This window comes from Pongo pygmaeus, chromosome 3 (assembly GCF_028885625.2).
Source record: "Pongo pygmaeus isolate AG05252 chromosome 3, NHGRI_mPonPyg2-v2.0_pri, whole genome shotgun sequence".
In the NCBI taxonomy this organism is placed as follows: Eukaryota; Metazoa; Chordata; class Mammalia; order Primates; family Hominidae; genus Pongo; species Pongo pygmaeus.
In genome coordinates this window covers 164591617-164618298 of record NC_072376.2, presented here as the reverse complement: position 1 = coordinate 164618298, position 26682 = coordinate 164591617, and the positions used below count along the sequence as shown (strand labels likewise).

General features: G+C 45.3%; 2 protein-coding genes across 8 annotated transcripts in view; one reads left to right on the top strand and one right to left on the bottom strand.

The window, feature by feature from the left end:
* GATB (glutamyl-tRNA amidotransferase subunit B) overlaps nucleotides 1–11044 on the top strand; it is a 94459-nt gene extending 83415 nt beyond the window's left edge. For 2 of the 4 annotated variants that reach the window (XM_054484896.2, XM_063664194.1), the window contains 3 exons: nucleotides 2045–2123; nucleotides 9007–9141; nucleotides 10597–11044. In XM_054484896.2, the coding sequence (XP_054340871.1) occupies nucleotides 2045–2123; nucleotides 9007–9141; nucleotides 10597–10725 (343 nt within the window). In that variant the 3' untranslated portion in view covers nucleotides 10726–11044. The remainder of the gene's footprint in view (nucleotides 1–2044; nucleotides 2124–9006; nucleotides 9142–10596) is intronic. The other 2 variants (XM_063664196.1, XM_063664195.1) reach the window with 1 other exon arrangement.
* A 7225-nt stretch (nucleotides 11045–18269) lies between these two features.
* FHIP1A (FHF complex subunit HOOK interacting protein 1A) overlaps nucleotides 18270–26682 on the bottom strand; it is a 251136-nt gene continuing 242723 nt past the window's right edge. For all 4 annotated transcript variants that reach the window (XM_054484895.1, XM_054484894.2, XM_063664193.1 and 1 more), the window contains 3 exons: nucleotides 25452–25630; nucleotides 24964–25102; nucleotides 18270–19390 (listed from right to left, as the gene is read on the bottom strand). In XM_054484895.1, coding sequence (XP_054340870.1) covers nucleotides 19137–19390; nucleotides 24964–25102; nucleotides 25452–25630 — 572 coding nt within the window. In that variant the 3' untranslated portion in view covers nucleotides 18270–19136. The remainder of the gene's footprint in view (nucleotides 19391–24963; nucleotides 25103–25451; nucleotides 25631–26682) is intronic.

Sequence of the window (26682 nt, the reverse complement as noted above, 5' to 3'; positions counted from 1 at the left end):
CCTTTGGTGGACGATTAGGTCGTGAGGGAGGGGCCTTTATGAATGGGATTAGCACCCTCATCAGAGAAACTTCTGAGAGCTCCCTCGCTCCTTCCACCACGTGCGGACACAGCAAGAAGGTGCCACCAGTGAGAAAGTGGACCCTCACTAGACATGGAATCTGCCAGCACCTTTATCTTGGACTTCCCAGCTTCCAGAGCAGAAATAAAGTTTCCATGGTTTATAAGCCACGTCGTCTTTGGTAGTAACCTGTTAGAGCAGCCCAAACAGACCAAGGCAATCATCAACTCGTATGGGGCTAGGGACCTTATCTTTTGCACACTGAAGAAATCCAGTTCCACCTCAGTGCTTATTATGGGTTCTACACACAGTCTGCATTCTAAGATAATGGGCCATTGTATTTTCTAGGATTGCAGAACATCCAGGCAACCCACGCTTTTAGAAAAACCAGCCTGCCTTTTACTTGTTAGTAAAGGTGGGAGGTTTATTAGTTTGTTTAGCAGCCCGCTGCCCCTCTTCCTTTTGAGGTTTAATCAGGGTGGTTCACAGATGTTCTGAATGCCAATTTAGTAGCACCAGGTATTCTCCAAACCTAAGTTTCACTTGGAATTGCCTTTTAGTCATACTTTGGGATAAACAGACACTTAAAGGATGATGGGCTGCCTCAGTACATCAGCTGTTTTAAGTGGACAGCCCCTATAGGGTTTCACTGCACTTGAATTAGAGTACAGTAAGTCACCTGGTTAACACGCACTCCATTGGTTTGGAGCCCGGGAAATCGGCATAGGGACTAAGCTGCAGTTTCCTTTGTATTTTCTAAGCACATCCAAAGAAATTAATTGTGCATGATGGGAACCAAGACTTAAATAGAAGATGTTTTCAAGTGGCATGAAGCATTTCAGAAGCCCTCATTTACACAGTGTAACACTAATGTGCTATTGATGCCATTCCTACCTTTTTAAAACCAGTCCCCAAATGATCTCAGATAGACAGCATTTCATGAGCCTAGTTGCTGTAAATACAGGTTGAGTATCCCTAACCTGGAAATCCAAAATGCTTCAAAATCTAAAACATTTTGAGCATTGACGATGATGCGCAAAGGAAATGCTCATTGGAGCATTTCAGATTTTAGACTTTCGGATTAGGGATGCTAAACTGGTAAGTATAATGCAAATATTCCAAAATCCAAAAATATCCAAAATTGGAAACGCTGCTGGTCCCAAGCATTTCAGATAAGGTATACTTAACCTGTATTTAGAAGTCAGAAAACCATACATTTTAAAAGAAATAGTTTGTAATTCACTGTTGTCTTTTGCATAATTTAGGCACTCACCCCTACCATTAATTCACCTTCAAGTGAATTAATGACACTTCACTGTTTCACTATGCTTGGATGCCCCTGACCTTTTATATCATGGGATATTGGCAAATAAGTCACATCCTAGAAATATAGGTATAGTGGATTCTAGGCCCTTCTGTGTCCAGAAAGCTGTGTGAGCCTGGAGAAGAGAGTTATGTATCAGGTTCCTGAGGATGGATGAAAATGTGGCTGGTAGTCATTGTGTTCCCTTGCAGAAAATCTTTTACAATTTAAAGGAATTTATATTTGCACAGAAACAGTCAGAAACGTGACTTTGTTAGCTGGTTTTTTTTTTTTTAGGTAATTTTTAGGCTGATCTTTCAGTTGAAAATATTTAATTACTGGAGTTTGTTTTCCCTTTCCTGTTGTGGTTCATGAATTTTGCAGCCACCTCCTTTTCTTGACTAATTACACTGAGCAGTTGTCTGTTGCTACAACTTCTGCCAAACAGCTGTTATTGTTGGGTGATGAAAGAAAGAACACTAGTCACAAAAATTTGTTACATCCTAAGATATAAAATAAATAAATAAAATAAAAGAGAGCCCAGTTGGCCTGCTGTTTCATCCCTAGGCATGGGTCTGATATTTACCCCCATGAGAGCAAGTGTTCTGATTCTGAACAGCCATTCATGGATGCCCTGACAGTGTGCAATGTGAATGTGTTTTCTCTTTTGGTGGCCACCAGTCCTGTCACACCCTCTGCACTCGCTGAGCTTCTTGACCTGCTGGACAGCAGAACGATTTCTTCATCAGCAGCTAAACAGGTATGTCCACACTCCCAACAGCTTCTGACTGTGCCACTGTCCCAAGGAATGTTTTCTGTGACACCCAAATGCCATGACTGAGTGGCTTTCATCATGGAAGTATTAAATGCTGGTAGTGGTGTTTGAACGCTGAAGGGTAGGAACATTTTATTTAGCAAGGATATGAAGCCAGTATGTGCAGTACAGGCAGTTTGCTTCCCGTCATCATCGCTAACCTGGGGAAATAGTTATTGTCTGGCCTTGCCCTGAACATCTCCGCCCGACATGCCTCCCCTAGCCCTTTCACACCTGAGAACTTTCCCTCACGCCCAAGGCAGCCTCAGCTCAGCTCTCAGCCTGCTGGGGCTCTTCTTCCGCCCCCACACCGCCTCCCAGCCAGTCCCAGGGCTTCCTTGTCCCTGCTGCATGGTTGCCCTTGGACAGTCTGTCCTCAGCAAGGAGGGTGAAGTCAGACTGTGCACTTTGTAGGTAAAATGTTACAGACATGCCCAGTGTGTGAAAACTCGAAAAATAGCATCATCCTAAGCAGCCTTTTGTCTGTCTGTACCTCTGCCTAAGTGCTGGGCAGGTGAAAGACTCGTGGAATTCAGAATATTCTTACAAATACATACCCAGAGGGCCGGGCACAGTGGCTCACGCCTGTCATCCCAGCACTTTGGGAGGCTGAGGTGGGTGGATCACGATGTCAGGAGTTTGAGACCAGCCTGGTCAACATGGCAAAACCATCTCTACTAAAAATACAAAAATTAGCTGAGTGTGGTGGCGGGCACCTGTAATCCCAGCTACTTGGGAGGCTGATACAGGAGAATCACTTCAACTAGGGAGGTGGAGATTGCAGTGAGCCAAGATCATCGCGCCACTGCACTCCAGCCTGAGTGACAGAGCGAGACTCCATCTCAAAAAACAAAAACAAAAACAAAAACAAAAAAACACACATAACCAGAAACATCAAGAACACCAAGGCGGCTGCCTCATCTCAGCTTCAGAGATCGCAGCTGTCAATGCTTCAGCCAGAAGTTTAATGTTATTTTAATGGTGCCTTTTGCATGTAATGTTTATCTGCACCGACAGTAGTGGCAGGTTACAAAGGGAGGCCTGGAGAAAGTGGCTGCTTTGGGATAATTATGAGGCACCATAGCGCACGCACCGGGCTGGGTGCTGTGGAACTGGAGACGGGACTAATAAAAGCTCTGTTTACCCACCTCGAGTGAGGCTGTCAACTACAGGGACCTCACCACGTTTAGGAAAGGCTCTTGCTTGTCTGGATGTCAGGGGAATACAAATGTTTTTGACAATGCTGAGCAGTTGCAGGAAGATTAGATGGCCTGAGGGCAGAAAAAAAGCACTATATATATAGAGAGAGAGAAGAACACATGAGTTATTGCACATGAAATGAAAGAAGGGAAAAACCTTCCCCTTTTCCTACTCATCCTGCCCCACAACACAACAGAACAAAACACCTAGTGCGGTGAATAAGATAGTTCCAGTAAGAAGAAATGAAAAATGTTGGAAGACGCTGACAGCTGGGTTCAGATGTAGGGACGCTTTCAGATTTTATCAGCTTCCAGCATGTTTAAAGGAGGTGACTTCTGTGAGGCAGTCAAGTGAAAATACAAGCCTGGCTAGAAGGGTGTCTAGCGTGTGTTGCTTAAGGGGGCCCCGTTATGTATCATTGCCTTGGGGTTTTTTTGTTTCTCTACCTTTTGTTTTCTGTTTTTAGGAAATTACTGATTTTCTGGGGGAAAGTAATATATGTTGATTATACAAAATATAAGTAATGTAGAAAAACAAAGATTCTCAGGTTCTACCACCTTGAAATAACTACCTTTAATATTAGATGAACATCATGAAGGAACAAGGGGGAGGAGGGAGGAAGGATAGCAATAAAGACTTTCAAAAACTGAACTTGCAGTGTACTTTTTTTTAGTTTATTTCTTATTAATTATATAGTGTCAAACATTTTATCTGGATATTTTATGTATTTATTGACTTTGTATTATTTATTTATTTTTATTTTATCTGGACATTTTATGAAAAGTACATCTGTGTTGCGGCACGCATCAGTCCTTCACCCCTTTTTAGGGCTAAATGGGGCTGCTCGTCTGCCGAGCCCCTCCACCATTGTATGGACACACTCCATTTTGTCTGTCCATTCGTCAGTTGATGGACATTTGAGTTGTTTCCACAGTTTGGCTGTTAGGAATAATGCAGCCTTAAACATTCATGTACAAGTGTTTGCACATAGGCTGGGTGTATACCTATAGGAATGGAATTTCTGGGTCATATGGTAATGCTGTATTTCATTCATATAATGAGGAAGTGCCAGACTGTATTCTAAAATGGCCACACCATCTTACAGTCTCACCTGCAGTGTGTGAGGGTTCCAGTTGCTCCATGTCCTCACCAGCACTTGTTATTGTCCATCTTTTTGATTCTATAGCCATCCTAGTGGGTGTGAAGTCGTATCAGGGAGGATTTGATTTGCATTTCCATAATCTGTTGAGAATATTTTTGTATCTTATTTATAGTGTACTTTTTTAAAAAAGAAAAAATGTGTTACAGATATTTTTTTCCAAATTTAATAGAAGAGTCCAAGCATGGCTTGGGTTTTAGAAAGCTGTGGGCCAGAACAGAGACTCTCTGATCCTACTGGTTATTGGTGTTGCCTCTGGCAGAACTGGAAGAGGCTCCATTAAGTGATTAGATAGATGACCAGGGGATAAGGAAGAAAGGTGACTGAGTGACTTACTCCTAGGGATGACAGACACACAGAAAGAAGAATCCTGTCCTGAGAGCAGAATTCCGAATTCCAAAGAACCTCCCGCTTTGTGCTCTAATTGGTTATGAATCTGCCCTTCTCTGCCTGTCTCTCACCCACTTCCTTGTGCATTATCTTCATTCCTTCTGCCTTTCACTGCACCCTCCTCCCAGGTGTCCTGCCAGTGCTCCCGACATTTACAAACCTCATCCCTTCCACACCCCAGAGCCAGGGGAGTTAAGAGGTTGCTGCCACAAAGCAGCCCTGTTCTTCAGAATCAGAAATAGAAGCTGGGAAATTATATATCATCATGAGCAGCTATCTCCTGGGAACTGTAGACAAAAGCATCCCGTGTGCCCCTCACAAGACCCAGGCTGTGTATTGAAGTGGCAGGTGGCACCCCGTCTCCTCCCCTCACTAAAGACAGGCTCAGCTTGGACACATCAGACTCCCAAACTGTCAGAGTTACAGCTAACCTGAAAACAGCCTTCCAGGATTCCCAAGCCTCTTGTGACTCGCCCTGGATGTTGTCCAGACAGCTGGTCAGTCATGGTTCAAGGGAAATTGCATGGGGTGTAGGTGTACGAAGGAGATCCTTCATACACGTCTGGAAACAGATGCAGATGATCCACCATCCCCTGAGGATCGTCCAGTTAACGTTTCTGGAATTGGGTGCCGCAGAGATGGAAATCGCGTTTAACACACAAGCGTTCCATAATAACCAATCTCTTGTCTACTTTGTGGTCTGCTTTAAAGAGAAATCGCCAGAAACCTTTTAATGTACAAAATGTTATATATCATGCACCAAAGCTGTATTACAAATGACTAGATGTCTTTTTCTTTTAGTGCTTCAGTTATCTGCAGTTTACTGGGCCCCGCTTTCTTACGGGCTTGGGTTGATGTGGGTGCCTTTCTAGAACAGTAAACTTTCACAATACTTGCCTTTGACCAAAAAAGGGACTCCCTTCTCTGTAACTGTCACAGCTCCCTCCCTGCCATGTCCCTTGAACAGGTCTTTCCTCCATATCCTGACCTTGGAAACCCAGGACAGGCAGGGAGAGGCTAGAGGCTTGTGTGCTTTCCTTCAGGATACTTCAAAAATAGCTTCAGCTAGAAACAGTTGGGTGGCAGCTAAGAGGGTATGTAAATTAGTCCTCAGGGAACCAAAGGCCGAGTCTCTGCCCCATGTGTCAGAGCCGGCTCCAGTGTGTGTGTGTGATGGGGAGTTCCCAGCTTGCATTACCCAGTACTCCTGGTCAGCCATTTATTAACACAGAGGCCCAGCACTGTGCTAGAAATTCCTTGTTACGTCTGTTTGTCTTGGGTAGGCAGCAGCAGGGCCTGGGAGCTGCACTCCTGGCTGGAAACAGTTGCACTTGGATATCACTTCTCAGGGTGTGATTAAACACAGACAAAAGCTGCGGATTTATGCTGCAGCACGGGGCTCGGCAGCCACAGAGGCCACTCTGTGAGCGTCAAGAGGGCCAGGAGCAGGAGAGTCTGGCCTGGAGACAGGGCCGTGCCACTACCACCCAGTGGCGCCCACCCTCCTGGACTCCAGCCAGGAGTGCACAATCCTTGTCTTAAATAGGATTGAGCAGAGGATGGGACAACCGGCGTCTGTTGTATAAGCCTAGGGGGCTGGGGACTGGGGGCCTCGACTGTCACGGCCACTGCACTAATTTGTGGAGTTAACTAACATTATGTATTCTAACTCTGGGAGGAAAGGACATTTCAGCCACCGGGCTCCCGTGTGTTCCAGGAGGCTGCTGAATGATGTTTCTCTAGCATCACTGCTTGGTACCACCCCGCCTGGCCCTCCTTCTCGGGGAGCAGCCAGCCTCTGCGTTTGAAGGCATCTGTCCTAGAGGTGCACTGCTTCTCCTTGTGAATGGTGTGATTGGAAGTGATCTCCAAGCATTCCGCCACTCTTCCGCTTATTTTGGCCCAGGCAAATCCAGCCAGCATTCGAGCTGTGGGTCCCGTCAGGCAGAGGCTGGCTCTCTGGCCAGCCTGCTCAGGGTCTGCCGTGTGCTTCCCGCCGCAGCAGCTACCACAGGGGCAGAGAAATCACTCCCTGGTCTGTGTCTGCAGAGGCAGACCCAGGAGTGGCCCCGCCTACTTCCAGGCACAGGCTGCTCGTCCGCCTGGTTTTCCTGGAGGGAACTGCTGTGTAGATTTTTCATGAGCAAGTCCTTACAGGTGGTTTCTGTTTTGAGTCAGGTTTTCAGCTAGGAGCTTTTTTGGGAGTCTGTGCAGATGAGCAAAATCAACACTGGTCAAAGTGTAGATATCTACGAGGAGGGGATAATTAAATTATGATAAATACATCTGATGGATACTAGATCTTTTTATTAAGAAAGTACTTCTGTGATAAATGAAAAAAAGCAGGACACAAACTGAATATACGTTATGATCACAAGTATGTTACAAAACAGAAAGAAAAAGATGGGAAGGAAAAACACCAAAATACTAACATTGGTTTTCTTGAGAAAATGGGAATTCCGGTGATCTCTTTTGATCTCTCCTGTATTTCCTTATATTTTCTGCAGTGAATGTGTATTAACTTTTATCATTAGAAAATGATTTTTAAAATTTAAGTCCTAGTTCAAAAAATAAACGTGTCAGAGAAAGGGGGCAGACGGACTCCTCAGACTTACAGGGCAGCTCCATGGAACGCCATCCAGGTCCCCAGTGCTTCTGCTGCCAGCACTCCACTCATAAGCATGTTGAGAGTGAGGAAGTTTCTTCCTGCTTCTGTGCCCCGCTTTCTCCCAATGGTTTCCTCATTGTCAGGCCACGTACACATCTGCTGAATTGAGTTGGAGGCATGTGCGTTCTGTATTTTTCTAAGCGTAGGGCCAGGCTTTTCCTGAGCAGTCGGGCAGCGGCAGAGGGGTGTCCTGTAGGGAGCTTACCCAGGACCTGCCAAGCACACCTCCTTGGCCACAGTCACGGCGCACGTTCTGAGGCACCAGGTTGAAGGCGCAGTGCCTGTCCCAGCAGTGATAAGTATTTGTAGTTTGTTTTGATTCAGATTGGGGAAGTCTTTGAGCCCTGCTGAGACTCAGAGCATCTGCCTTTTATTTGCTTTGCTGTTCTTGCTAATTATGGAAGAGCTCTGTTTTTCCAGGAGGAATGGTTCCTGGTTGGCCCGTTCTCGGCCACCAAGGTAACAGGGAATGTTCAGTGTTCAGTCATGACTGGACTGGACGGAGGTGGCGCTGGCGGGAGACCAACAGAGGAAGCCCTCCTCCCCGCCCCCAGTTCTGCTTTTTGCTAGAAGACAAGAGGAATGAGGAAAACAGCTACCATAGGAAATGCCTTCCTTGAAAATGGTTTCCTTTTTCTCGGGTTTGATGAGTTTAGGGATTTGTTGTTGTCATTATTGAAGTAAAAAAATACACCAACCATTAGCGTTCATTATCCTAGTCTGATTTGGGTCCAGCTCTACCTGTAGGAGATGAATGTGGTAGGCCAGGGGGCCCCTGTGGATTCTAATTTATGTTTTCAGTTGTTTGCCATTTTGTATCTTCATTACGGGGCTACTTTCCTGCCCCCCTAAAGTCATCTTTCCCAGCATGCTGTTTCTGGACTTTATTTAGTACCATGGTTACCTCCTGCAGGCTGTGTGGTCCCATCCTTCACCAAAATGTCACCTCAATTAATTCGGTGGCCATGAGACAGATCCATCACTGGCCCTCCGACTCCCGTCAGCAGGCGCCCATGAGTGATGGGCATCTCCACGCCTCCTACGGCCCCCCCTCCCGTGTGGAATCAGCCAGGCAGGACTCACCATCCCTCTGGGCACGGGGGCACCTGGCTGGCCCGAGTCCTCTCACACCCTATGCTGAGGGAGACTTCAGCCTCAGGAGGAGACCCCGGGCACATTCATTCCACCTAGCTGGCCTTGTTCCCCAGCCCTGCATTCAGGGATGCCTCAGGAGAGCCAACGCTCTGGCAGGGCAGCCAGGTGCCCTTTCCCTTTGGGCCAGGCCCAGGCAGTGGGGTCTTAATTGAATCTGCTCATTCCCACCCCAGCTTCGCACAGCACAGCAGTGCAAATGGAGCTGGCAGAAGAGCTGACTTCTCATTTCTCTTTCCTCTCCCTTCTCTGGCCCATAGGTGTTTAAGGAACTGTGGAAGAGGGAAGGCAAGACTCCAGGGCAGATTGTTTCAGAAAAGCAGCTTGAACTGATGCAGGACCAGGGGGCACTGGAGCAGCTCTGCCACTCTGTGATGGAGGCCCATCCTCAAGTGGTGACTATCTCGGGCAGGGGAGAGGGCCAGAACCAGCCCTAGGACACGCCCAAGAGCCTCGCCATCGCTCCCTGTGGCAGCCCAGAGGCTCTTCCTAAGAATGGCTGGCCCAGTTTCATCAACAATTCCCTCATTGTCATCTTTTTAGTTAAGGTCAGAAGAGATGAAATAGGTGGATATTGGAAACACACAACTTCTTTTCCTATAAGGAGGATGCCACCCCTGGAGTTTACTCTCCGTGGAGGTGTAGTTTAAAAGGGTGTCAGCAAGCTCACAAAATCCAAGCTGTGACCTCCCGGGTGTGTCGCCCTCTCCCAGGGTTGGCATTTTGAATCCGTTGTGGTTAGCGCTACTTCCTAAGGACCTCCCAGTAAGGAACCAGCAGGTGTGCCTGCAGAGCAGGGAGAGTACAGGAACTTCAGCTTCATGCTTCTAAGAGGTGGGAAGAAAGGCAGAAGGGAAAAGTATTTATAAATTGTGGAGAAAATCCCTGACAGGAGCATGGCTGAAAACCAGGTCATTTTGTGTTCTTAGCACAGCACAAGACATAAAAGCTAAAATGAGTGGCATCCCTCCCTCCCCAAGTCTAATCATATTGTCTAGAGATATTTTTCAGTGGGGAAAAAAAATTGTCAGCGTCTTTTTCAGAATAATACCCACCCACCCATCAGCTTGCCGGAGACACTCACAGCTCTGTAAAGAGCTCTCGATAAGGAAAATTAGCCTGCACCGGGCCTTCACAGCCTCGTCTTCCTGCCTCATCTGTGGTGACTGATAAAGACGTGCTAGTAGTTTCAGGCTTGTTCTGTGGCACTTGAGTGCAGATCCTCATGTCATTGCCCTTGGAGACACTGCAGAGCAGGAGGTCACGTGGTGGCCCTAACAGTCAGTGGCTATTTGATAGGAATTCAGCGCCTCCTGGCTTCCTCACTCCCCCTGCCCACACAGCACACTCCCCCCACCCAGCGCTCCGGAAGACTCGGCCAGTGTGTAGATCTGCTTTCTGATAAAGGGATCTTCTTGATGGGGAGCAGGGGGAGAAGGAAAGCCGCACATTTCAGCTGAACGTCACTGAGAATCAGAGAGGTGTCCTCACTGATTAGACTCAGTGATTCATCTCAGAGAGATTATCCCTCCCCAGACTCAGTGTCCTCGGTCCTTGTGGTGTCCCAGAGGAGAGGGCCCTGGATCCGGATCACGTGCCAGCTTCTCTGGCTTTCGGCAATCACTTCTTGCTCATTTTAATCAGAAAGCAGAGTAGCAAAAATCTCCTTTGACAGGAGCCTAGAAACCTGCTCAGAAGTTAGGCCCCTCCCCTTTTTCTGTTCTTCATTTTATGTCTAATACTAGTGGAAGTAAGCAGAATTTAATTTTCAGTAAACTTAAGCCTTAGTTTGGGATTTGGGGGCATGAGTCTCTTCATTTTCTCCTCTTAAGTAATTTCTGTCTTTCTAGGTAATGGATGTGAAGAAGGGAAACCCCAGAGCTGTAAATAAACTGATTGGGTTGGTCCGGAAAGCGACACAAAGCCGAGCAGATCCAGTCATGATAAAGGAGATCCTGGAGAAGAAGATGTCATTGTGAGATGTTTGGGGTCCCCTTGCCCAAGGGAGAACAGTGCAGCCTGACTGGGAACAGGATCCCGTGAAAGCTGATGCTCATGTGCCCTGCGAGCTGCCTCTCAATCCCTGTCCCGAGCCACAGCTATGGCGTTAATGTCACCAGTGTTCTCACCCTCTAGGCCCTGTGCCTGGAGGTGCCTCCACAGCTGACCAGCAGCCACCCCGCCTGCTTCATCCACATCAGGAGGGTCCGGTGATGGCTGCAGCAGTGGTTAAGGAGTAACACCTTCTTGTATTAAGGAATTTTAAACTAAATAAAATGTATGTTAGAGATACTGTTACCCATTCTAAGAAAACTTTTCATTCTGCAGTTCCTTCCACAAATATTTTTGAGCAGCTCCTAAGGGCCAGCCATTGTTGTAGGCGATGGGCATTAGCAGTGGTCAAGAGAGACTGTAATTTGGATGTATTGTTTTCAGACCTTAACACAGGTTAACAAAGATGAAAACACAACCAAATAAACTGGCACAGGATAAACACAACATTTGTTTAAGGAGGTCTCAAGAGGGTGGGGAAGGAAGATATTATTAGAATTAATCAACCTATCGACTGAGTGGAAGTGATATTGCCTGTTCAACTCCCTACCCATCCCAGAAGGCACAGTCTGAGAATAAATGAATTAAAAAAATAAGAAGTTTTCCAATAAATTTAATCAATAAAATATATACTGAAATATCACATAAAAATTAACTTACACTTCAAAGATTGTGCAGTTGACAACTCCCCCAAATCCCCCAACCCTCAGGCCAAACAAGATAAAAAGAAACAAGAAAAAAGTTGTTGTAACATGAAATTGACTTGTTTTGCTTGGAAATAAGATTATAAATTAGTAAATCAAAATCTTGACCTCTCATGATAATCGTGGTGTGCTGCAGGCATCACGATGAAGGCGGGGCTGTCTGCACTCCTGTGCTTGTGACACTAATACTGTTCTCTCCACTGCACTGGAGCACCCCTTTGTTCGGTATATATGCCTTTGTTACCTCTGACTCATGTGGCTTAAAGACCAGTTTTGCAAATGATGTTTTTTAAAAGCATACTTGTCAAAACTGTGATGTAAGAGAATAAAATCCTTGGAGGCCTTGATTTGAAGCTGTGAACCTGTAGCCTGCCAAGGACAGTAAAAACATTCCCGTTGTGAATGCTGCTCCAGAAGCAGCTGAGGAACTAGAAAAAAGTGGACACCCCTCCATCACCAGTTCAGTGACTCATGCTTCCTGGCTTGCACAGTTGCTCAGGACTTTCCTGAGAGTGATGAGAAAGGTGCCTGTCTTCCCCAGCCCAAAAGGTAGACAGAGAAAGGTAACCAGTTGTGTGGTTCATTTTGGACAGGCATGAGGAGGTGGCTTTTTAAAAAAAAATCTTTTAAAAAAATTAGTGACAGAATTTTAAGAGACTATGTGACCTTACCCAGGAAGCCAGGTGCCCCGCATCCTGTTGCGGTTCTGAAAACTACTGGGTCTAAAGTAACATGATTTTCACTAAACCTCTCTACAAGACAGTAAGGCTGAAGCAGTTCTGTCCTCACTCTGCAAGTCTGAATTACAAATGGGCAAAGGTGGTCTGAGACTGGAGTCTGACAGGATCTTTATTTTGTAAGAAAGGATAAGGTTCAGTTTCGTTTTATAAATTCCATTTTCACCAAAAGTTCTGGCTTCTTGGTGAGTAAACCTTACAGAAAGCATTGAAGATCTTTCCAGACCATTTAAAATTAAGGGCTTACTTAAAAGGGGGTGCAGCCAGATAAAGACAGTTTACCAAAACTATTATGTCAAGTGAAAACTGTATTAAGGACTGATTATTCCCAGAGGAAGATGCCATCGTTAAAGCACTTGATTTGTCCAGGCTGATTCTCATTCAGCTCTGACAACTGCCTGTTGTCTTGAATGCCAGCTTCTGAAATCCTGAAAGCCAAACCTTGTAAGTTGATATCACTGCTGCTAGGAAAAAACCAAAGCATGGCTCTGACTGAAACCCGATGAGATATTCTAAAGATATGTTTACATTAACACCCCAAGAAATTCACAAAGATGGCTCTGCTTGTAAAGGAGCCTCAGTGAAATACAATTTTACATTCTTGCATGAGTGTGTGTTTAGTCTGGTCTACTGGTTCACTCTTGAGGGAGAAATCTCATTAAAATGTATGAGTTGGCGCCACAGGTGATGCCATTGCCATCTGTCTCAGGAATCCACACACCTGTAGGCTGGGTGTATAATGCTGAGGCTCTGACTAGAAGTTGGGAGTGTGCTGGAAAACTGGCTCTGCCCCAGGCTGGCTTGAACCAGCTCTGCCTGGTCAGGCCCAAACCCTGTGTTCTGTTGCCTGGGGAAGAGGTTGGAGGGTTCTGGTGGGAAGGCAGGAATGTGCCAGCCCTAGCACTCTGCATGCTACCTAACAGAGGGAGTATTCAGTAAAAGCTCGCTTACTGTATGAAACAAATTAATGGACAACCTTTTGTGGGGCTCTTTTGAAGAGACACTGGTGATACCAACTACTAGGCTTCTACATTCTGGGTCGTCTGGGTGTAGAAAAGAGCTGTTTAATCTCTGTCCAGGGTTACACATCAAAGTGAACTTCTGTTCCTTTCAAGGTGCAGGCCTAGGCCTAGGAAAAAGAACCTAGATCATTATTGCACCACAGTAAGGATATTTTAGCTGAGCTCCCCCACCCCACGTACATTTTAGTAATTATTGCTAAAATAATTACTAAGATGGCCTCGAAGTTTCAGAAAGTACACACCCTCCTTCAGCTTGGAGTTGGTTAGTTCAGGACACAGCTTATGGCCATGACCCGCTATTTTATATTCTATCTTTCATTTCCATTGAATTTAGTTGCATAGTCTCTACATAGTGACTATTGGGGAAAAGCCACCAGATCTATCTGAAAGGCCATATTCTTTACCCATTACCAAAAGCAGCATGGAAGTGGCTGCCATGCCTCTTCAGCAGGTTTTAGACAAACATATTCATGGATTATTTGCAAATAGAGCTGACCCTTGCTTGTGAGGTGGGAAGCATCTGATTGAAACCCTTAGTCAAATAGCTTAGCAAGAGTCGTGTAAATAAGATTGTCAACACCAAATTCCCTCTTTTAAAATATCCACAGGGCAATAAGGGGCCTTGTTACAGGTGGGCCTTTCATAGACTTGTCCCAATAAAAAGTCAGCTGACACACTAAGCAGCACAGACTTCTGCAGCCTCTGCTCCATGAAATTTAATCTGGCCTAAGAGCTTCCATCACCTTTGTTGGGTTCTGAAATGATAAGGTAAATCTAAACTCCCCAAAAGATGCCTGGAATGCATGTCGAAGTCATGCTGACAGGTCCTATTGGTGGCCGTCTTGTTACTTGTATAGGTAACAGTGAACTAGGTTAACTTAAACCTTTTAAGACAGGAACAAAATTCACAGTGACCCTACAAGCTAGGAAAGGTCGGTCCTAGCTAAAATCATGATCAGTTTTAGGATTCTAGGTGCAAGAGGTCAAAGAACTGAAGGCTTCCACCCACCTTGTCCTGGTCCTTTTTTACCTAAAGAACCTCTGAAAATCTTTCACTAAAGTCCTATTTATCCAGTTAATGAGCTGCCAGGATAATCTGTCATCCCAAAACAAGTAATGGCCTAATAAATGCCTGAATGTAGAGAGGATTTACTGAGGCAAAATTATCCTAAAAACCATTCTCAGTCTTCTGAGAGCTCTTTCTAAAGCATTAGGTTTACGATGTTCATTCAAAAAGAAGGGGGGGAAAGAGTCAACTTCATTCTCTTACACTGTTTCCTCAGTGATGTGATTTAAGGGTGGAACATAAACTGGTTTGACAGTGTTCTGTTTTAAGCTGTTACTTGATGGAGAATTAGTGTTGTGTGATTTATAGACTGATGGCTGAAGTAACAAGGGGCCTAGAATATCTTCTTAATGACTTAAAGCTGATGTGGCATCAGCTACAAGAGACTGCTGTTCCCAGGAAGAGCTCACACTGCAAAGCAGGCTGCCGTTTGCAGCAAACCACACATGACACCAGCCTGAGCCAGTGACTTGAAGTAGCACGTGCAATAATAGCTGACCTGCAATAAAGTGTTTCATAAAAATGGCAAGCATGACAGACAGCCATTTCTGTAAATACAGGGCTGGTAATTAAGCAGTTACATTGAACTGCCCTTAAATGAGAACGGGGGCATATGCAGATACTAAACACCACGCCGGGACCATTTAAAATTAAGGGCTTACTTAAAAGGGGGTGCAGCCAGATAAAGACAGTTTACCAAAACTATTATGTCAAGTGAAAACTGTATTAAGGACTGATTATTCCCAGAGGATGATGCCATCGTTAAAGCACTTGATTTGTCCTGACTGCTGCGGCTGTGCTTCCCTCCTGAAGATAACCTAGACACGCTGATCCAGATTCAGAAGAGCAGCCTATCCACAACCCTAAACCTCAAACAGACCTGGGAATCAGTCCACATGATGGCCACAGCCAAGCTGATTGGGAGACACTGGAAACAACTTTCAACCCTGAGTACCCACTGGCTGCCCAAATTAAACAGGCAACCCCAATATTCATGTAGCCTGTTTCTAGATTCTGTTCATAAGAGGATGCTTTCCTGACAAGACCCTGGCCCCATGATATCTTATCCTGGACAGAAACTAACTATATCTGACCTAAATAAAAGCCACCTGCTAAGGAAAGGGTACTCCTGATGACCTATAAAAATACTGAATGCGTCCTACCTAACACCTGACAGACATCCACTGCAACCCAAGCACATCAAAGTATTTTCCAAAATAATACTCCACAAACTGGGGACCACTTCACAATTCCTCTAAATACCAGGGAAAGGAGGTATCTAACAGTAAAGAAAAATCACATCTATAACTGGCTATTCCAGCACTCCCATTTGATGGTTGGAAAATTGTATTTTACCAGCCATGAAATTATGTTTTAGGTTGAACCTAACTTGGAATTTCTTTGTGTAAAACTTTAAAAAACATTTACTCGGCCATTTCCAAAAAATCAATTTTAAATATCCCAGTGCTCTCATACATTTTGAACCACAGAAGTCACTCAGTCTGGAACTTTAAGTCAGGCCCTGAATTCTGAATTGAGGTTAATGTTGTGACACTCCAGGAACCCTTGGCTCCCTCACCTTTCCTGCCCAGGCCAGACGCAGTGACGCCAGCTCAGGGGCTGCGCCAGGGGGCGGTACCCACGGTTTCTCTTCCCCTACATTCTTCCAGCAAGGAGCACAGTGATTGGTGTAGGAGCCTGTCACACAGAGAAGTGTCCACACTCTCGGACCGTATCTTTAAGCATGCCAAATATATTTAAGATTTTCCCCCCAACTCATTATAAAAAAAGATATTTCTAAGGGCTTGCCGATTTACTTTAGGACCGGAATATTCTACTTCATTGCCAGTGATTTTTTTTCCCAACAAGGAGTTCCCAATCTCACCCACCCACTCCCTGGTTTCTTCATATCCGCCTAGATCAATGTTCACTCCCCCGAATCGTGCAGGATTTGCTCTTCTCCCGTGGATAGACTCAGTTCTCTGCTGTTTTTCTTTTGGCATGTCCACGTCACTCCCTAAATAACCCACTCTCAGTTATTTCACTCAGCCACATGGGTTTTCCTATTCTCTCTACATCCAGCTCCATTTTCTGACTTCATTTTGCAAAACCTTGGACAAAAACCTCTGAGGACTGTAATGGATTCAGAAACATGAACCAGTTTCCATATCCAAATAGGAAGTTAGCATTATCGTGTGAGTTTGCTGCCAGCACCCGAGCGTGGGAAGTTACATTCTCCTGCCTGTCACTGCACACACCAGTCATCTCTGTCCTCATTTAAAGTAAGTCTACTTCAGGCTGGGCCCAGTGGCTCACACCTGTAATCCCAGCACTTCGGGAGGCCAAGACGGGACGATCACTTGAGCCCAGGACTTTAAGACCAGCCTGGGCAACATGGTGAAACCCCATCTCTACAAACTGTACCAAAAAGTTAGCTGGATGTGGTGGCATGTTCCTATATTCCCAGCTACTCAGGAGGCTGAGGTGGGAGGATCACTTGAGCCCAGGAGGTTGAGGCTACAATGAGCTGTGATCACACCACTCCACTCTAGCCCAGGCAGCGCAAGACCCTGTCTCAAAAAAACAAAATAATAAAGTAAGTTTATTTCACTACCTATTGAAAAAAAAACAGTAAGAGGCACAAAATCAATCTTTTCCTAAAGGAAACTTTCCACAAAGGGGACCATGGTATTCTACAATGCAGAAATATGGATTCAAGAAGAATCAACACCACCACCAGATAATGGAGAAAGGTGTAAATCAAACTACAAAGCTAAAGAATTCCATTTCCAGATGTGGCGTTAGCATTTTATGACTTTGTAAGTCCAAACAAGAAGATAAATACTTGTGCAAAAACAAACTTAAGAGTATAATAAATTACAGCCGAACTTCCATCTTCAACTGTTCCTCTTTCTCTATCTTAAGCTACCTTCTTTTCTAATGGAGACTTGTGGACTGTGCAAATATAACCAGACATCAGGAAGCCAGGAGCAGGCCAGTCTGCTGTGCCTCATCCCTTCTGGCTGCTGCACCACAGCTGAGCAAACCATTTGTCAAGACAAACAGAAATGTACAGTGAGTAGGAATCTTTGGTGTCTTGCTTGGACTATGAAACACGAAAGCAAGGCTGGCTCCTAACAGCTCACCCTGCCCAAGCCGGGTCTCCTGTTGTCATTTCACAGGCGCCAGCTCTCAATTTCTCATTCACTCAATAGAAAGCTGCTTCAAGATTCCTGAAGCACAAAAGGGCCTCCACTGCCCCACAGCATTGCAGGTGTGGTTCTTCCGCCACTGCCCTGCCTGTGCATGAGGGGCCTGATTAAGACCAAACCAGTGCTCCTGAGGCACAACCACCAGACCTGTGGCTGCCCTCAGGGCTCCACAGAGATGCCCACAAAGAACAGAGAGAGACGAGCCTTCCAATTTCCCTCCAAATAGGCAGGCTCAAGCTCGTTACTTGCTTCGCACCTGCAGAACTGGGCCCAAAATAGAGGGGAGTGGAATTTAATATCCATAAAAATCAGTTGTTTATGGTCTCATTTTCAGCTCACGATTATTCTGTTTTCCCCTCTTGGTGATGGTCTAACATGGCTGTGGCTCTAAGTATAATCCTGCCTCTTGGAGGAGGCTGCACAGCAGCAGAGGGACACTCATACAGCACGGTGGGCCTTCTAATGAACCCCATTACTTGGAAGGCAGCATTTCCATGCAGAGTGAGTCGCCAGCAGGCACTTGGCTTCGCAGGGCTCCAGGTGACCTGTTTGCATTTACATCCAAGATCCCGAAGTGGGCTGTACAGTTCCTGTTTCTCTACAAAGTGCAGCTTATTAGCAAAAGGGAATAGAATTTTAAATAACGACCAGTGTTTTTACAGGCTGCATTTAGTTTATCTCTCCATCCCACCCAGCATACCCTCCCTGAAAAAACCCACTATGAAATGGCTTCACAAGTTAATCAGTTTGTTTTTATAAAACACTTACAAAAATAATGATGGTTGTCTTCTTACATATATATGTGATACCATTACTTCATCTGATCAAACTCCTAAAAACCAAAGTAACAGTTTGCATAGGTATACTTAATTTTGTGCAAATCTTACTAATATAAGGCCATCTTCAGTGTTTAGGTAGTGTCATGCTGATTAAGCTCTCAAGAAATAAGAAAAATTATCTGCATTCCAAATTATCTCCAAGGACATCCGACTTCCCAGGCAGATAGCTGAGGCTCTGCTGGCACCATAAGGCAACACACGCTGGAGACGACACACGTCCTGGAAGTAAAATCCAAAGGGACAGATGATATGTGCTTTCGTGATGGAGGCAGGAGGAGCTCCATCTTTACTCTTCCTTTATAGAACAGAGGCCAAAATGCAGGAGGCAACAGGACCATTCACACAGTTGCAGGTGTACAATCTTCCTGTGCTGCTGAACAGCTGGAATTCTGTCATGGGGCACTTCCAGACATCACTGAACCCCAATATTTGCTTGGTGTGATTTGAGCTGGAAGATGAGTAACTCAAAGGGATAGGAGAATGACAACCAAAAAAATATAAGGAGGAAAAACAGAGCAAAGAAAACTGCCAAGGGAGCAACCAGCTTATGAGACTTACATTCTATATATAACATAAGGTGGAAAGGCCCGGCTAGAGAGAGAGAGGAAAGATACAGAAAATTCCCCTCCCCACAAATCAAGTATTGTCAGGAAATATTAAAGTAGAAATCTTTGTAAGCAGCTTTGCATTTAACATTCAGTCAAGACACTAAAACCTTACAAAACAAGAACCTCTATTTAAAAAAAAAAACAAAAAAACTAACAGCAGGAGTCCTCAAAGTCACCCAAGATCTTGTAGCACAGAATGGAGTGTTCCTGGGCCAAGGCCGCCAGCTCCTTCAGGAACTCTGGGAAGAGGGCAGCAGCCAGCATGGGGTTCCTCACCGGCAAGGGCAGGTTGGGGGGTACCTCAGCCACCTTGGTTCTGTGGGTCAGGAAGGGCTGAAGCACTCTTGGAGGTCCATCCAAAAGGTTCTTGCCACTTCCTGTCCTGGAAGCCTCCTGAATGGGATCTGAAAGCAGAAAGAAGACCATCATGGCGTCCCTCCATAGCCTTCCCATCCACCCTCTTCAGTGGAGCATGTGTTTGGGGGCAGAGTTGCTGGAGAGTATCTAGTTATGAGTGCAGTTCCTACAACGGACTAAATCCTGAAGATGCAGCCCTTGTGCACTCCATGACACACATATTTGCCCAACAGATATCCTCCACCATATAGCATGTGATATGAGACTTTCACCCAAAATTCCTTCTAAGGAGCTTCATGCAGAAATCATGGCAAGAATATAGGTTTGTCAAGAATCCTCCATGCCAGAATGTGGAAATGGGGGAAACTGACAAAGGCATCTCCTGTCGTTGGCTTATTAAGGGGCGATGAGTAGTCTTGCCTGCTCTGCCAGCCTCCCATGCTGGGATGACTGTTCTCCCTTTGCCAGTGAAGCCCTGACAGCACAGCATAGCTCCAGCAGGGAGGCTGGGTGAAATGGGTCACTCCAAGCCCTCTGCAGCGGGTGCTCCAGCCTCTCAGGCTCCCCGGTGACCTCAAGTCTTCTTCTGGCCAGGACCTCCAATGTTTTACATAAAAGGAGAGCGGAAGATTCCTTGAGATCAGCAGAAATAATGGAAGGGAAGTTGGGTGCTGGTAAGACCAGACTAAGAACTTCCTGCAACCATGGGGAATTAGTAGCAGCAAATGGCTTAGAAGCCTACATTGAAGGAGGGTTCCCATCTCAATTTCAATAACATAGACTTAAGATGAGTTCAAATTTTAACATATCCAAGTGATCTGCATTTTCCTATCAAATCAATTTTTAGTAATTGAAATGGTTCAACTTCCCTATTTGATTCCTGAACATCATCAGCCCTCGTATATTTGTAGGAATTATTTATGCCTTCCTCTTCCCCCTACCCAAACAATCTCATTACTCCTTATAAATCATTATATTCAAGTTCTTCATTATTTTGGCTGCTTCTTAGAATTCAGTACCATTTTTCAACACTCTTCTCAGAGTGTTGCTTAACTACAGTACTAAAAATTCTTGACATTTATAGTACTTTCCACATCTCACTACTATAGTCTTTAGTGTTAAAAAAAAAAAAACTTCCACTTGACTGCTTTAAATATCCTTTTAGATTAAGGCTTATCACAGCTTTAATGCCATAAAGAACTGGAAAAGTTGCTGAGAATCTGTCTTCTGCTACCTTTCAGCAGAAATTCATGCCCCGGCAACAGAGTAAGCACAAAAGTGTTGATGTCACTGAGGTACATGTCAACCTTGGAGAGCACACCTTCTCATCCCCAACCCTAGCTCAGGCCCTGTCACTCTCTGAAGTGCCCAGCAAAGCTCACAAAGGAAGCTGGCCTGCATTCCAGTGGGGACTGGGACACCGTGGACCTACTCCCAGACCAAGACCTGCACTGTTCATGCTTGTTCCTCCACCTGGAATTCCCTGCCCCATTCTCTGCTCACCCAAATCTTACTAGCCTTAGAGGCATTATTAGCACAGCGGTTAAGACCACAGAGTCTGCCACTCGCTGGCTGACCTCAGGCAAGTTGCTTTACCTCTCTGTACTTGTATTTCCTCACCTGTCAAAAGCTATTCATAGAGTTGTTATAAGGATTAATGAGTTAATAGGTATAAAGTACACAGGGACCTCTGAATGGGTGTCAGCTACCACATCATCCTCATCAGTACAGTTGCCACCAACTTCACAATGAATTTCCAGTTTCCTGCCCCCGTAAGTCATTGCTATAGTCTTTATGCCTTCCTCTGCCCTCTACCCAAACAGTCTCATTCTAGCCTCCTCTCCATGTTATTGACCAACTAAGGCCTGCATTGCCCTTCAGCCTCACATTGTTTATGTTTTATCACCTCTACTAGACCCCAACCTTTCTCAGGGCTGAGCCCTATCTGATAACATGTCTTTAGCAACCCCTAACACACTTCTGTATTCATAGAAGCTAATAAACATTGCTGAATAAATGAGTGAAGGAACTGATCTCATCAGTCTTCCCTACTCCTGATTCTCCCTGCAGCTGCTCGTATTCCTGTCCCCCATTCTCCCTCAAATTCATTCATTCTCTTCCAAATTCGTTCATTCTCTTCTCCCCTAAAAAGGGGTTTTGTGACTCATTTGTCTAGCTTGATCTGTGAATACAAAGTGTCATTGCTAAGGCTCATTTACCCAGTATGAATCCAAGAATCAGAACTGTCTTCACTAATGAAGGCAGGAGAACACCCAGTAAGGGAGACCAGGGGCTGGCTGGGAGATCCACAGCACGATTACATCAGCGGTGGCAGCACATTGACCCGGGCTCCCCTCCGGGGTCTTGGCCTTTCAGTGTGTCACCAAGCACCATCAAATTCTCCATTCAAAAGCAAGTAGACCTGAGTTATGGTCCCTACCTGGCCACCAGCTCATCATAAAATGTCTGTTTCCATCTCTGTAAACTGGGGACATTACCTACCTGATCTCCCTTCTAGAATCAGTGCCCAGTAAAAGGGGTCTGAATATAAGTAAATACAGTGAAGTGTTACTCTGTGGTTTGGAAAGTATTTGAGTAGAAAGAGAAAGGCATGGCAAGTGGCTGAATCTCAGAGACCAACAGCCTCAAGAATAATAATGTGGAACTGGGAACAGGACGTCCGCTTGCTCTGGAGCAGCGGCCACACAGACTTTTACTGCTGTTGGAAGCATTAGTGAGGAGGCTCGTTTTTCACCGGGGCTGCCAGGAGGTGAAGGGAATGCAGGGCCTGCATGATGGAGCAGCTCTGGCTGCAGACGCCTGAGTTACGCCCCTCATAAAAGGGTCCAACAAGCATGCACGAGCACCTGAAGAAAAAGGCAGGGTGGAGGGAAGTATAAATAAATGTCAATTAGGAATGGCTTCTGAAATGTTGCCCTGGGTCTGAAAAGCTGCAACAGAAGGTTTTCAAGACTAATACTGAGAAGATTTCAGAAGTGAGGAGAGAGATACATTACGTGTTCATCTCCCTGGCAGCAGCATTAGGCAAAGGGCAGAGCACACAGACACTTGGAAACCCAAATATTTGGCCCATTACCATAATTCTTCATTGCAAATTGCTCTGTATCCCAGTGAGAACAGGCCTCCCAGATTTGACTCATTTACAGGAAATCACGTCACAGTAAATGCTTCAGAAGTCAGCTTTGTACAAGGGGACAGGAAACTCTCATTTTGTCAGTTAAAGATGCTTTAAGTGGGGGAAGAGTATGACTTGGCTAACCTGGAAAAGTTAGAAAGTTAATCTAAAAAAACTCAAGTAAAAGAAAAATGTTATATCCAGAGAGAAGATTCTTACAGGTCAGAGCCCTGGAGTGTCACAGACCTTACTTAAGGAGCATGGAACCCAGCTAACTAATTTGACAACCTTAGGCAGTGAGAACAAGTTCCCTGGGCACATATTTTGCAATCATGGCCTCCAGACATTCTGAAACCAGGACAAGCCCAAGGTGTGAGTGACCCCCACCCTTTCCCTGAATGTAGGGGTTAAGGCTCAGTGTACACTGAGTATCTAGTGTACCTCAGTATATCTAGGTTGCTCAGTGTGTACACTCGTCTCCTTGAATTAGCCAAGATGGGCTCAGGCACTTGAGTTTCATGATCCTGGCTGAATACCCTGGACCTCTAATTTTGGCTTCCTTAATGAAAATGAAGCTAATAGTGCCTTTTTTGCCCTATTCAGAGCGCTGTTTGATAATGAAAATTGACCGCCTGAAAAAGCACCTTATAAACTGTAAAATACAATGAAGACCAGGCCTTGTCTAGGAGACTGCAGAATGCCCACAACTTGTTGCAGCTCTTCCCATCAAGAGGTGGGGTTTTTGCTCCATTCTTCAATCTGTGCTGGCCCTCTGTCTTGCTTTGGCCAACAGAATGCTGCAGAATGGACCTTATGTGAGCTCTGAGTCTGAGCCTCAAAAGATTTTCTATGCTTCTGCTCTCACTCTTGGAACCCTATTAACTGTGACACGGACCAGCCTGGGCTAATCTGCTGGATGGTGAGAAACACCCCCATCACCTCCATCACTCCAGCCAACAGCCACAGATGTGAGTGAGGCCATCCTAGACATCCAGCCACCCACTGATGGCAGACACACAAGCGAGTCCAGGCAAAATCAGCCTGGCCCAGATCAGCAAAACACCCAGATGACCACACAGATTCATAAGCAATCATAAATGGCCTTGTGTTAAGCCAATGAGTTTTTGCAGTGGTTTATTATACTGGTAATTGGTGCACCTTCTCTCGCAGGGTGGGTGGCAGCAGCATGCGCCCTGTTCAGGAGGAACACAGCTCACAAACTGACCACCCATGTGTCTAAGGAGGCCACATGGCACCCGAAGTCTACCTTCCCACGGAGATGCCAGGCTTCTTTCCCTCCATGAATGCCTTTGCCTGCTCTTCTCAAAGCCTGACTCCTCACTTTACCAGTGGCACATGGCCTACCTTTCTTTCAAACCCTACCTTGCAGTACCCTAAGGGCTCATCACAACCCAAGTTCTGGCTTCAGCTAGAAAGCACCTAAGAGATGGAGAACAAATCCTTCATTTAAAAGTCAAGGGACCTTGGGCCTGTGAGGTAAAGCAACCAAGATCAAATAGCTGCAGAGGGGCAGCATCAGGCCTTCAGAGTTCTGGGTTCTTTTCAGCTTCTTTGAAAGGTGGAACAATTGCCCTGAGTTTCATTTCGCCACTCACTGCCAATCTTGTTTCTGATCACTTGCCTTTGGCCCAGGACTGAGAGCCTTACTCTCTCCATTGTTCATCTGCCACAAAGAAGCCTGATTGGTCTGTGTGTAGAAAAGTAAAAGCCAGTGCAATATGGGGCATTCCTACTTTGCTCCTACCAAGGCCTAAGTCACAGCTCAGGGGACAATGGTCAGCAAATCGGTCCAACCAGAGCTTAAATAAGGTAAAGCAGCAGTGGTGCTCCCAGATGGCCTCAGCGCTCCTACTAGCACCGACCCATGTCCCCACCCCCACTCCTCACTCCGCCAGGGCCCTGGCCTAACACCTCCTCTAGAGGCCATAAAAGGGCACTCTCAGAGATTTTAGACTGAGCATAAACTTTACTTCTCCCAGTCCAAACCGTTTTTTTGTTTTGTTTTTTGTTTTACCTCCTAGGGCCCTAAAGCACACTTATTTTTGGCCCAAGAGCCTCTGAAAACATAATAAAGAGAACACATGCCCTCCTCAGGACAGGCTGCCCAAAAAAATGGCTCGGAGAGTGCATATAATGCCTCTTTCTGGCCCATGTGTGCCGTGTGATTTATTCTAGCCTGACAATACCCTACACGTCAGCTCCTTGCAGGCACCACTCTGAGTTAAAAAAACAAAATCCCTTCTAGACCCTCCACAGAGGAAACAGGCCAGGTGTGAGCAAGGCAGACCTTTCTTTAGGTTTAAGAACGCTAATAGGTGGTTCTTCCCTGGTGCATAAAAATGAAAATATCTCTGAATGCTTCTAGGATCCAGAAGCCAGTGCAGCATCTGTGAACTGAGGCCAGTAGGCTAGGGACATGGAGGAGGAATTTAAGGAGGGGCGCTGTGGAGAAACCTGGCTTACCTTTGGTTAGTGCCGCAGGGGTCATATCAGACATGTCCACACGGAAGAGCAGGTATTGCTGGGCTTGAATGAGGAGCCCTGGGAAGTCTCTCTCCACAGAAGCAAACTGTTCAATCTTGTTTTTCACAGATGCAAGGACCTGTCAAAAACAGCATTAGTGATGTTAATGCCTCACCATGAAATTCCACTCCCAGTTATCAATATATCTTGCAGGTACCACCCTCATTATGGGAACTATTATGATGTTAGACATTTGTTCATTTTTAACTGCCTGGGTGTTCTGCGTAGGGCACCGTCAAAACATCAAACTAAATGAAGCTCTACAGTTTGTCTAGAATAAACTACACAGTAAGCTTAATAAGACAGGGAAGGAAAGCAAATGAATTAGAGCAGAGGAATTTTTGAGAAACAAAATAAAGAGAAAGAGATGCCCTGCAAATTAGCACCCACAAAATCAACAGGTGTGGATGTGGGTTCAGCTAACATACCTGATAGAGAGAGCGGACGCTTGGCTGGAAGACCATGTTGGTGTTGAGCAGAAAGGAGCGCAGGAGTGGCTGGGGGTAGCTGGCTAGCTGAGTAATGATCCCAATAAGCAGCAAATTAACATGTAAAGAGTTCTCCAGCATGTTCTCCAGCTTTGACAGGACTACGCTGATGAATGGGCCTGCAGGAAGAACACAAGGCTTCAGGGCTGGCTGAGCTCACAGGGATGCCTTTCCCTGACAACTGCAGAACCATCGGTGCCATATCTCCCAAACCACCACGGGCCCACAGGTGCAAGCCAGACACAGCAAATACGGCCGCGTTTTCTCCTGCCTCGAGACCAAAACAGAAAACAAACCACCACACCAAAAAGAAAACAGAAAAATAGGCATGGCTACTGACATTTTGACTCCATGAGCAGTTTTGATACTTATTAAAATTATCACAGACCTCGGAAAAAAAACAATTTAACTTCTTAAAATTAAAATATGCTTTTCTACATCATTCCTGTATTTCTTGGGGCTGCCAATGCTTAAAACATGACAGCCATCATCTCATGATGCACAGACTGTATGGACGGAAGGGTTTCATGTAAGCACCAGAGGCCATTAAAAGTCTTAGTAATGAAAAATCTCCGTAAAGAACACCAAAAATGCGCAAACTATGTTTATCAAATAGCAACACTGTGAACAGGGGTTGCCTATCCTGAACAAGCACACTGAGAAAAATTTGGTTTTGTCAAGTGTCGTAATGTGGAACAATAAAAAAAATAGGTGAGAGGTGGAGGAGCCCCTGCTTATAACCTTAGTAGCCTTGGCAACTCGGTAACCACACCTGAACTTTCAGAGGAGAGAGAAAAGGGTGTCAGTTTTGGGAGATACATTTCAGCATGTCATAGATTTCTTAAAAAAGAAAATCCGTATGACTACAAAAGCAGTCATTTAAAAAAAGCAGTTAAAAAATTAGTCATACAAAAGCGGTCCATTAAGAAAAAATAGGCAAAAAGAAGTTTCTGCTACTTTGGGTCACTAGAAAATTAATATGCTTTGAGTTCATTGAGGGCAGGGAAAACCAAAAATAAACCTGGCATTAATAAACTTACTTGAAGATACTTTGAATTTTTACCATAAAAGTGTTCTGTTAAACACAATCAATGAGAATTTTGCATTTCCCTTGGTGGAGCTATTGATGATGCTACTAAACCATGGCATGTTTATAATGAAAGCACACATC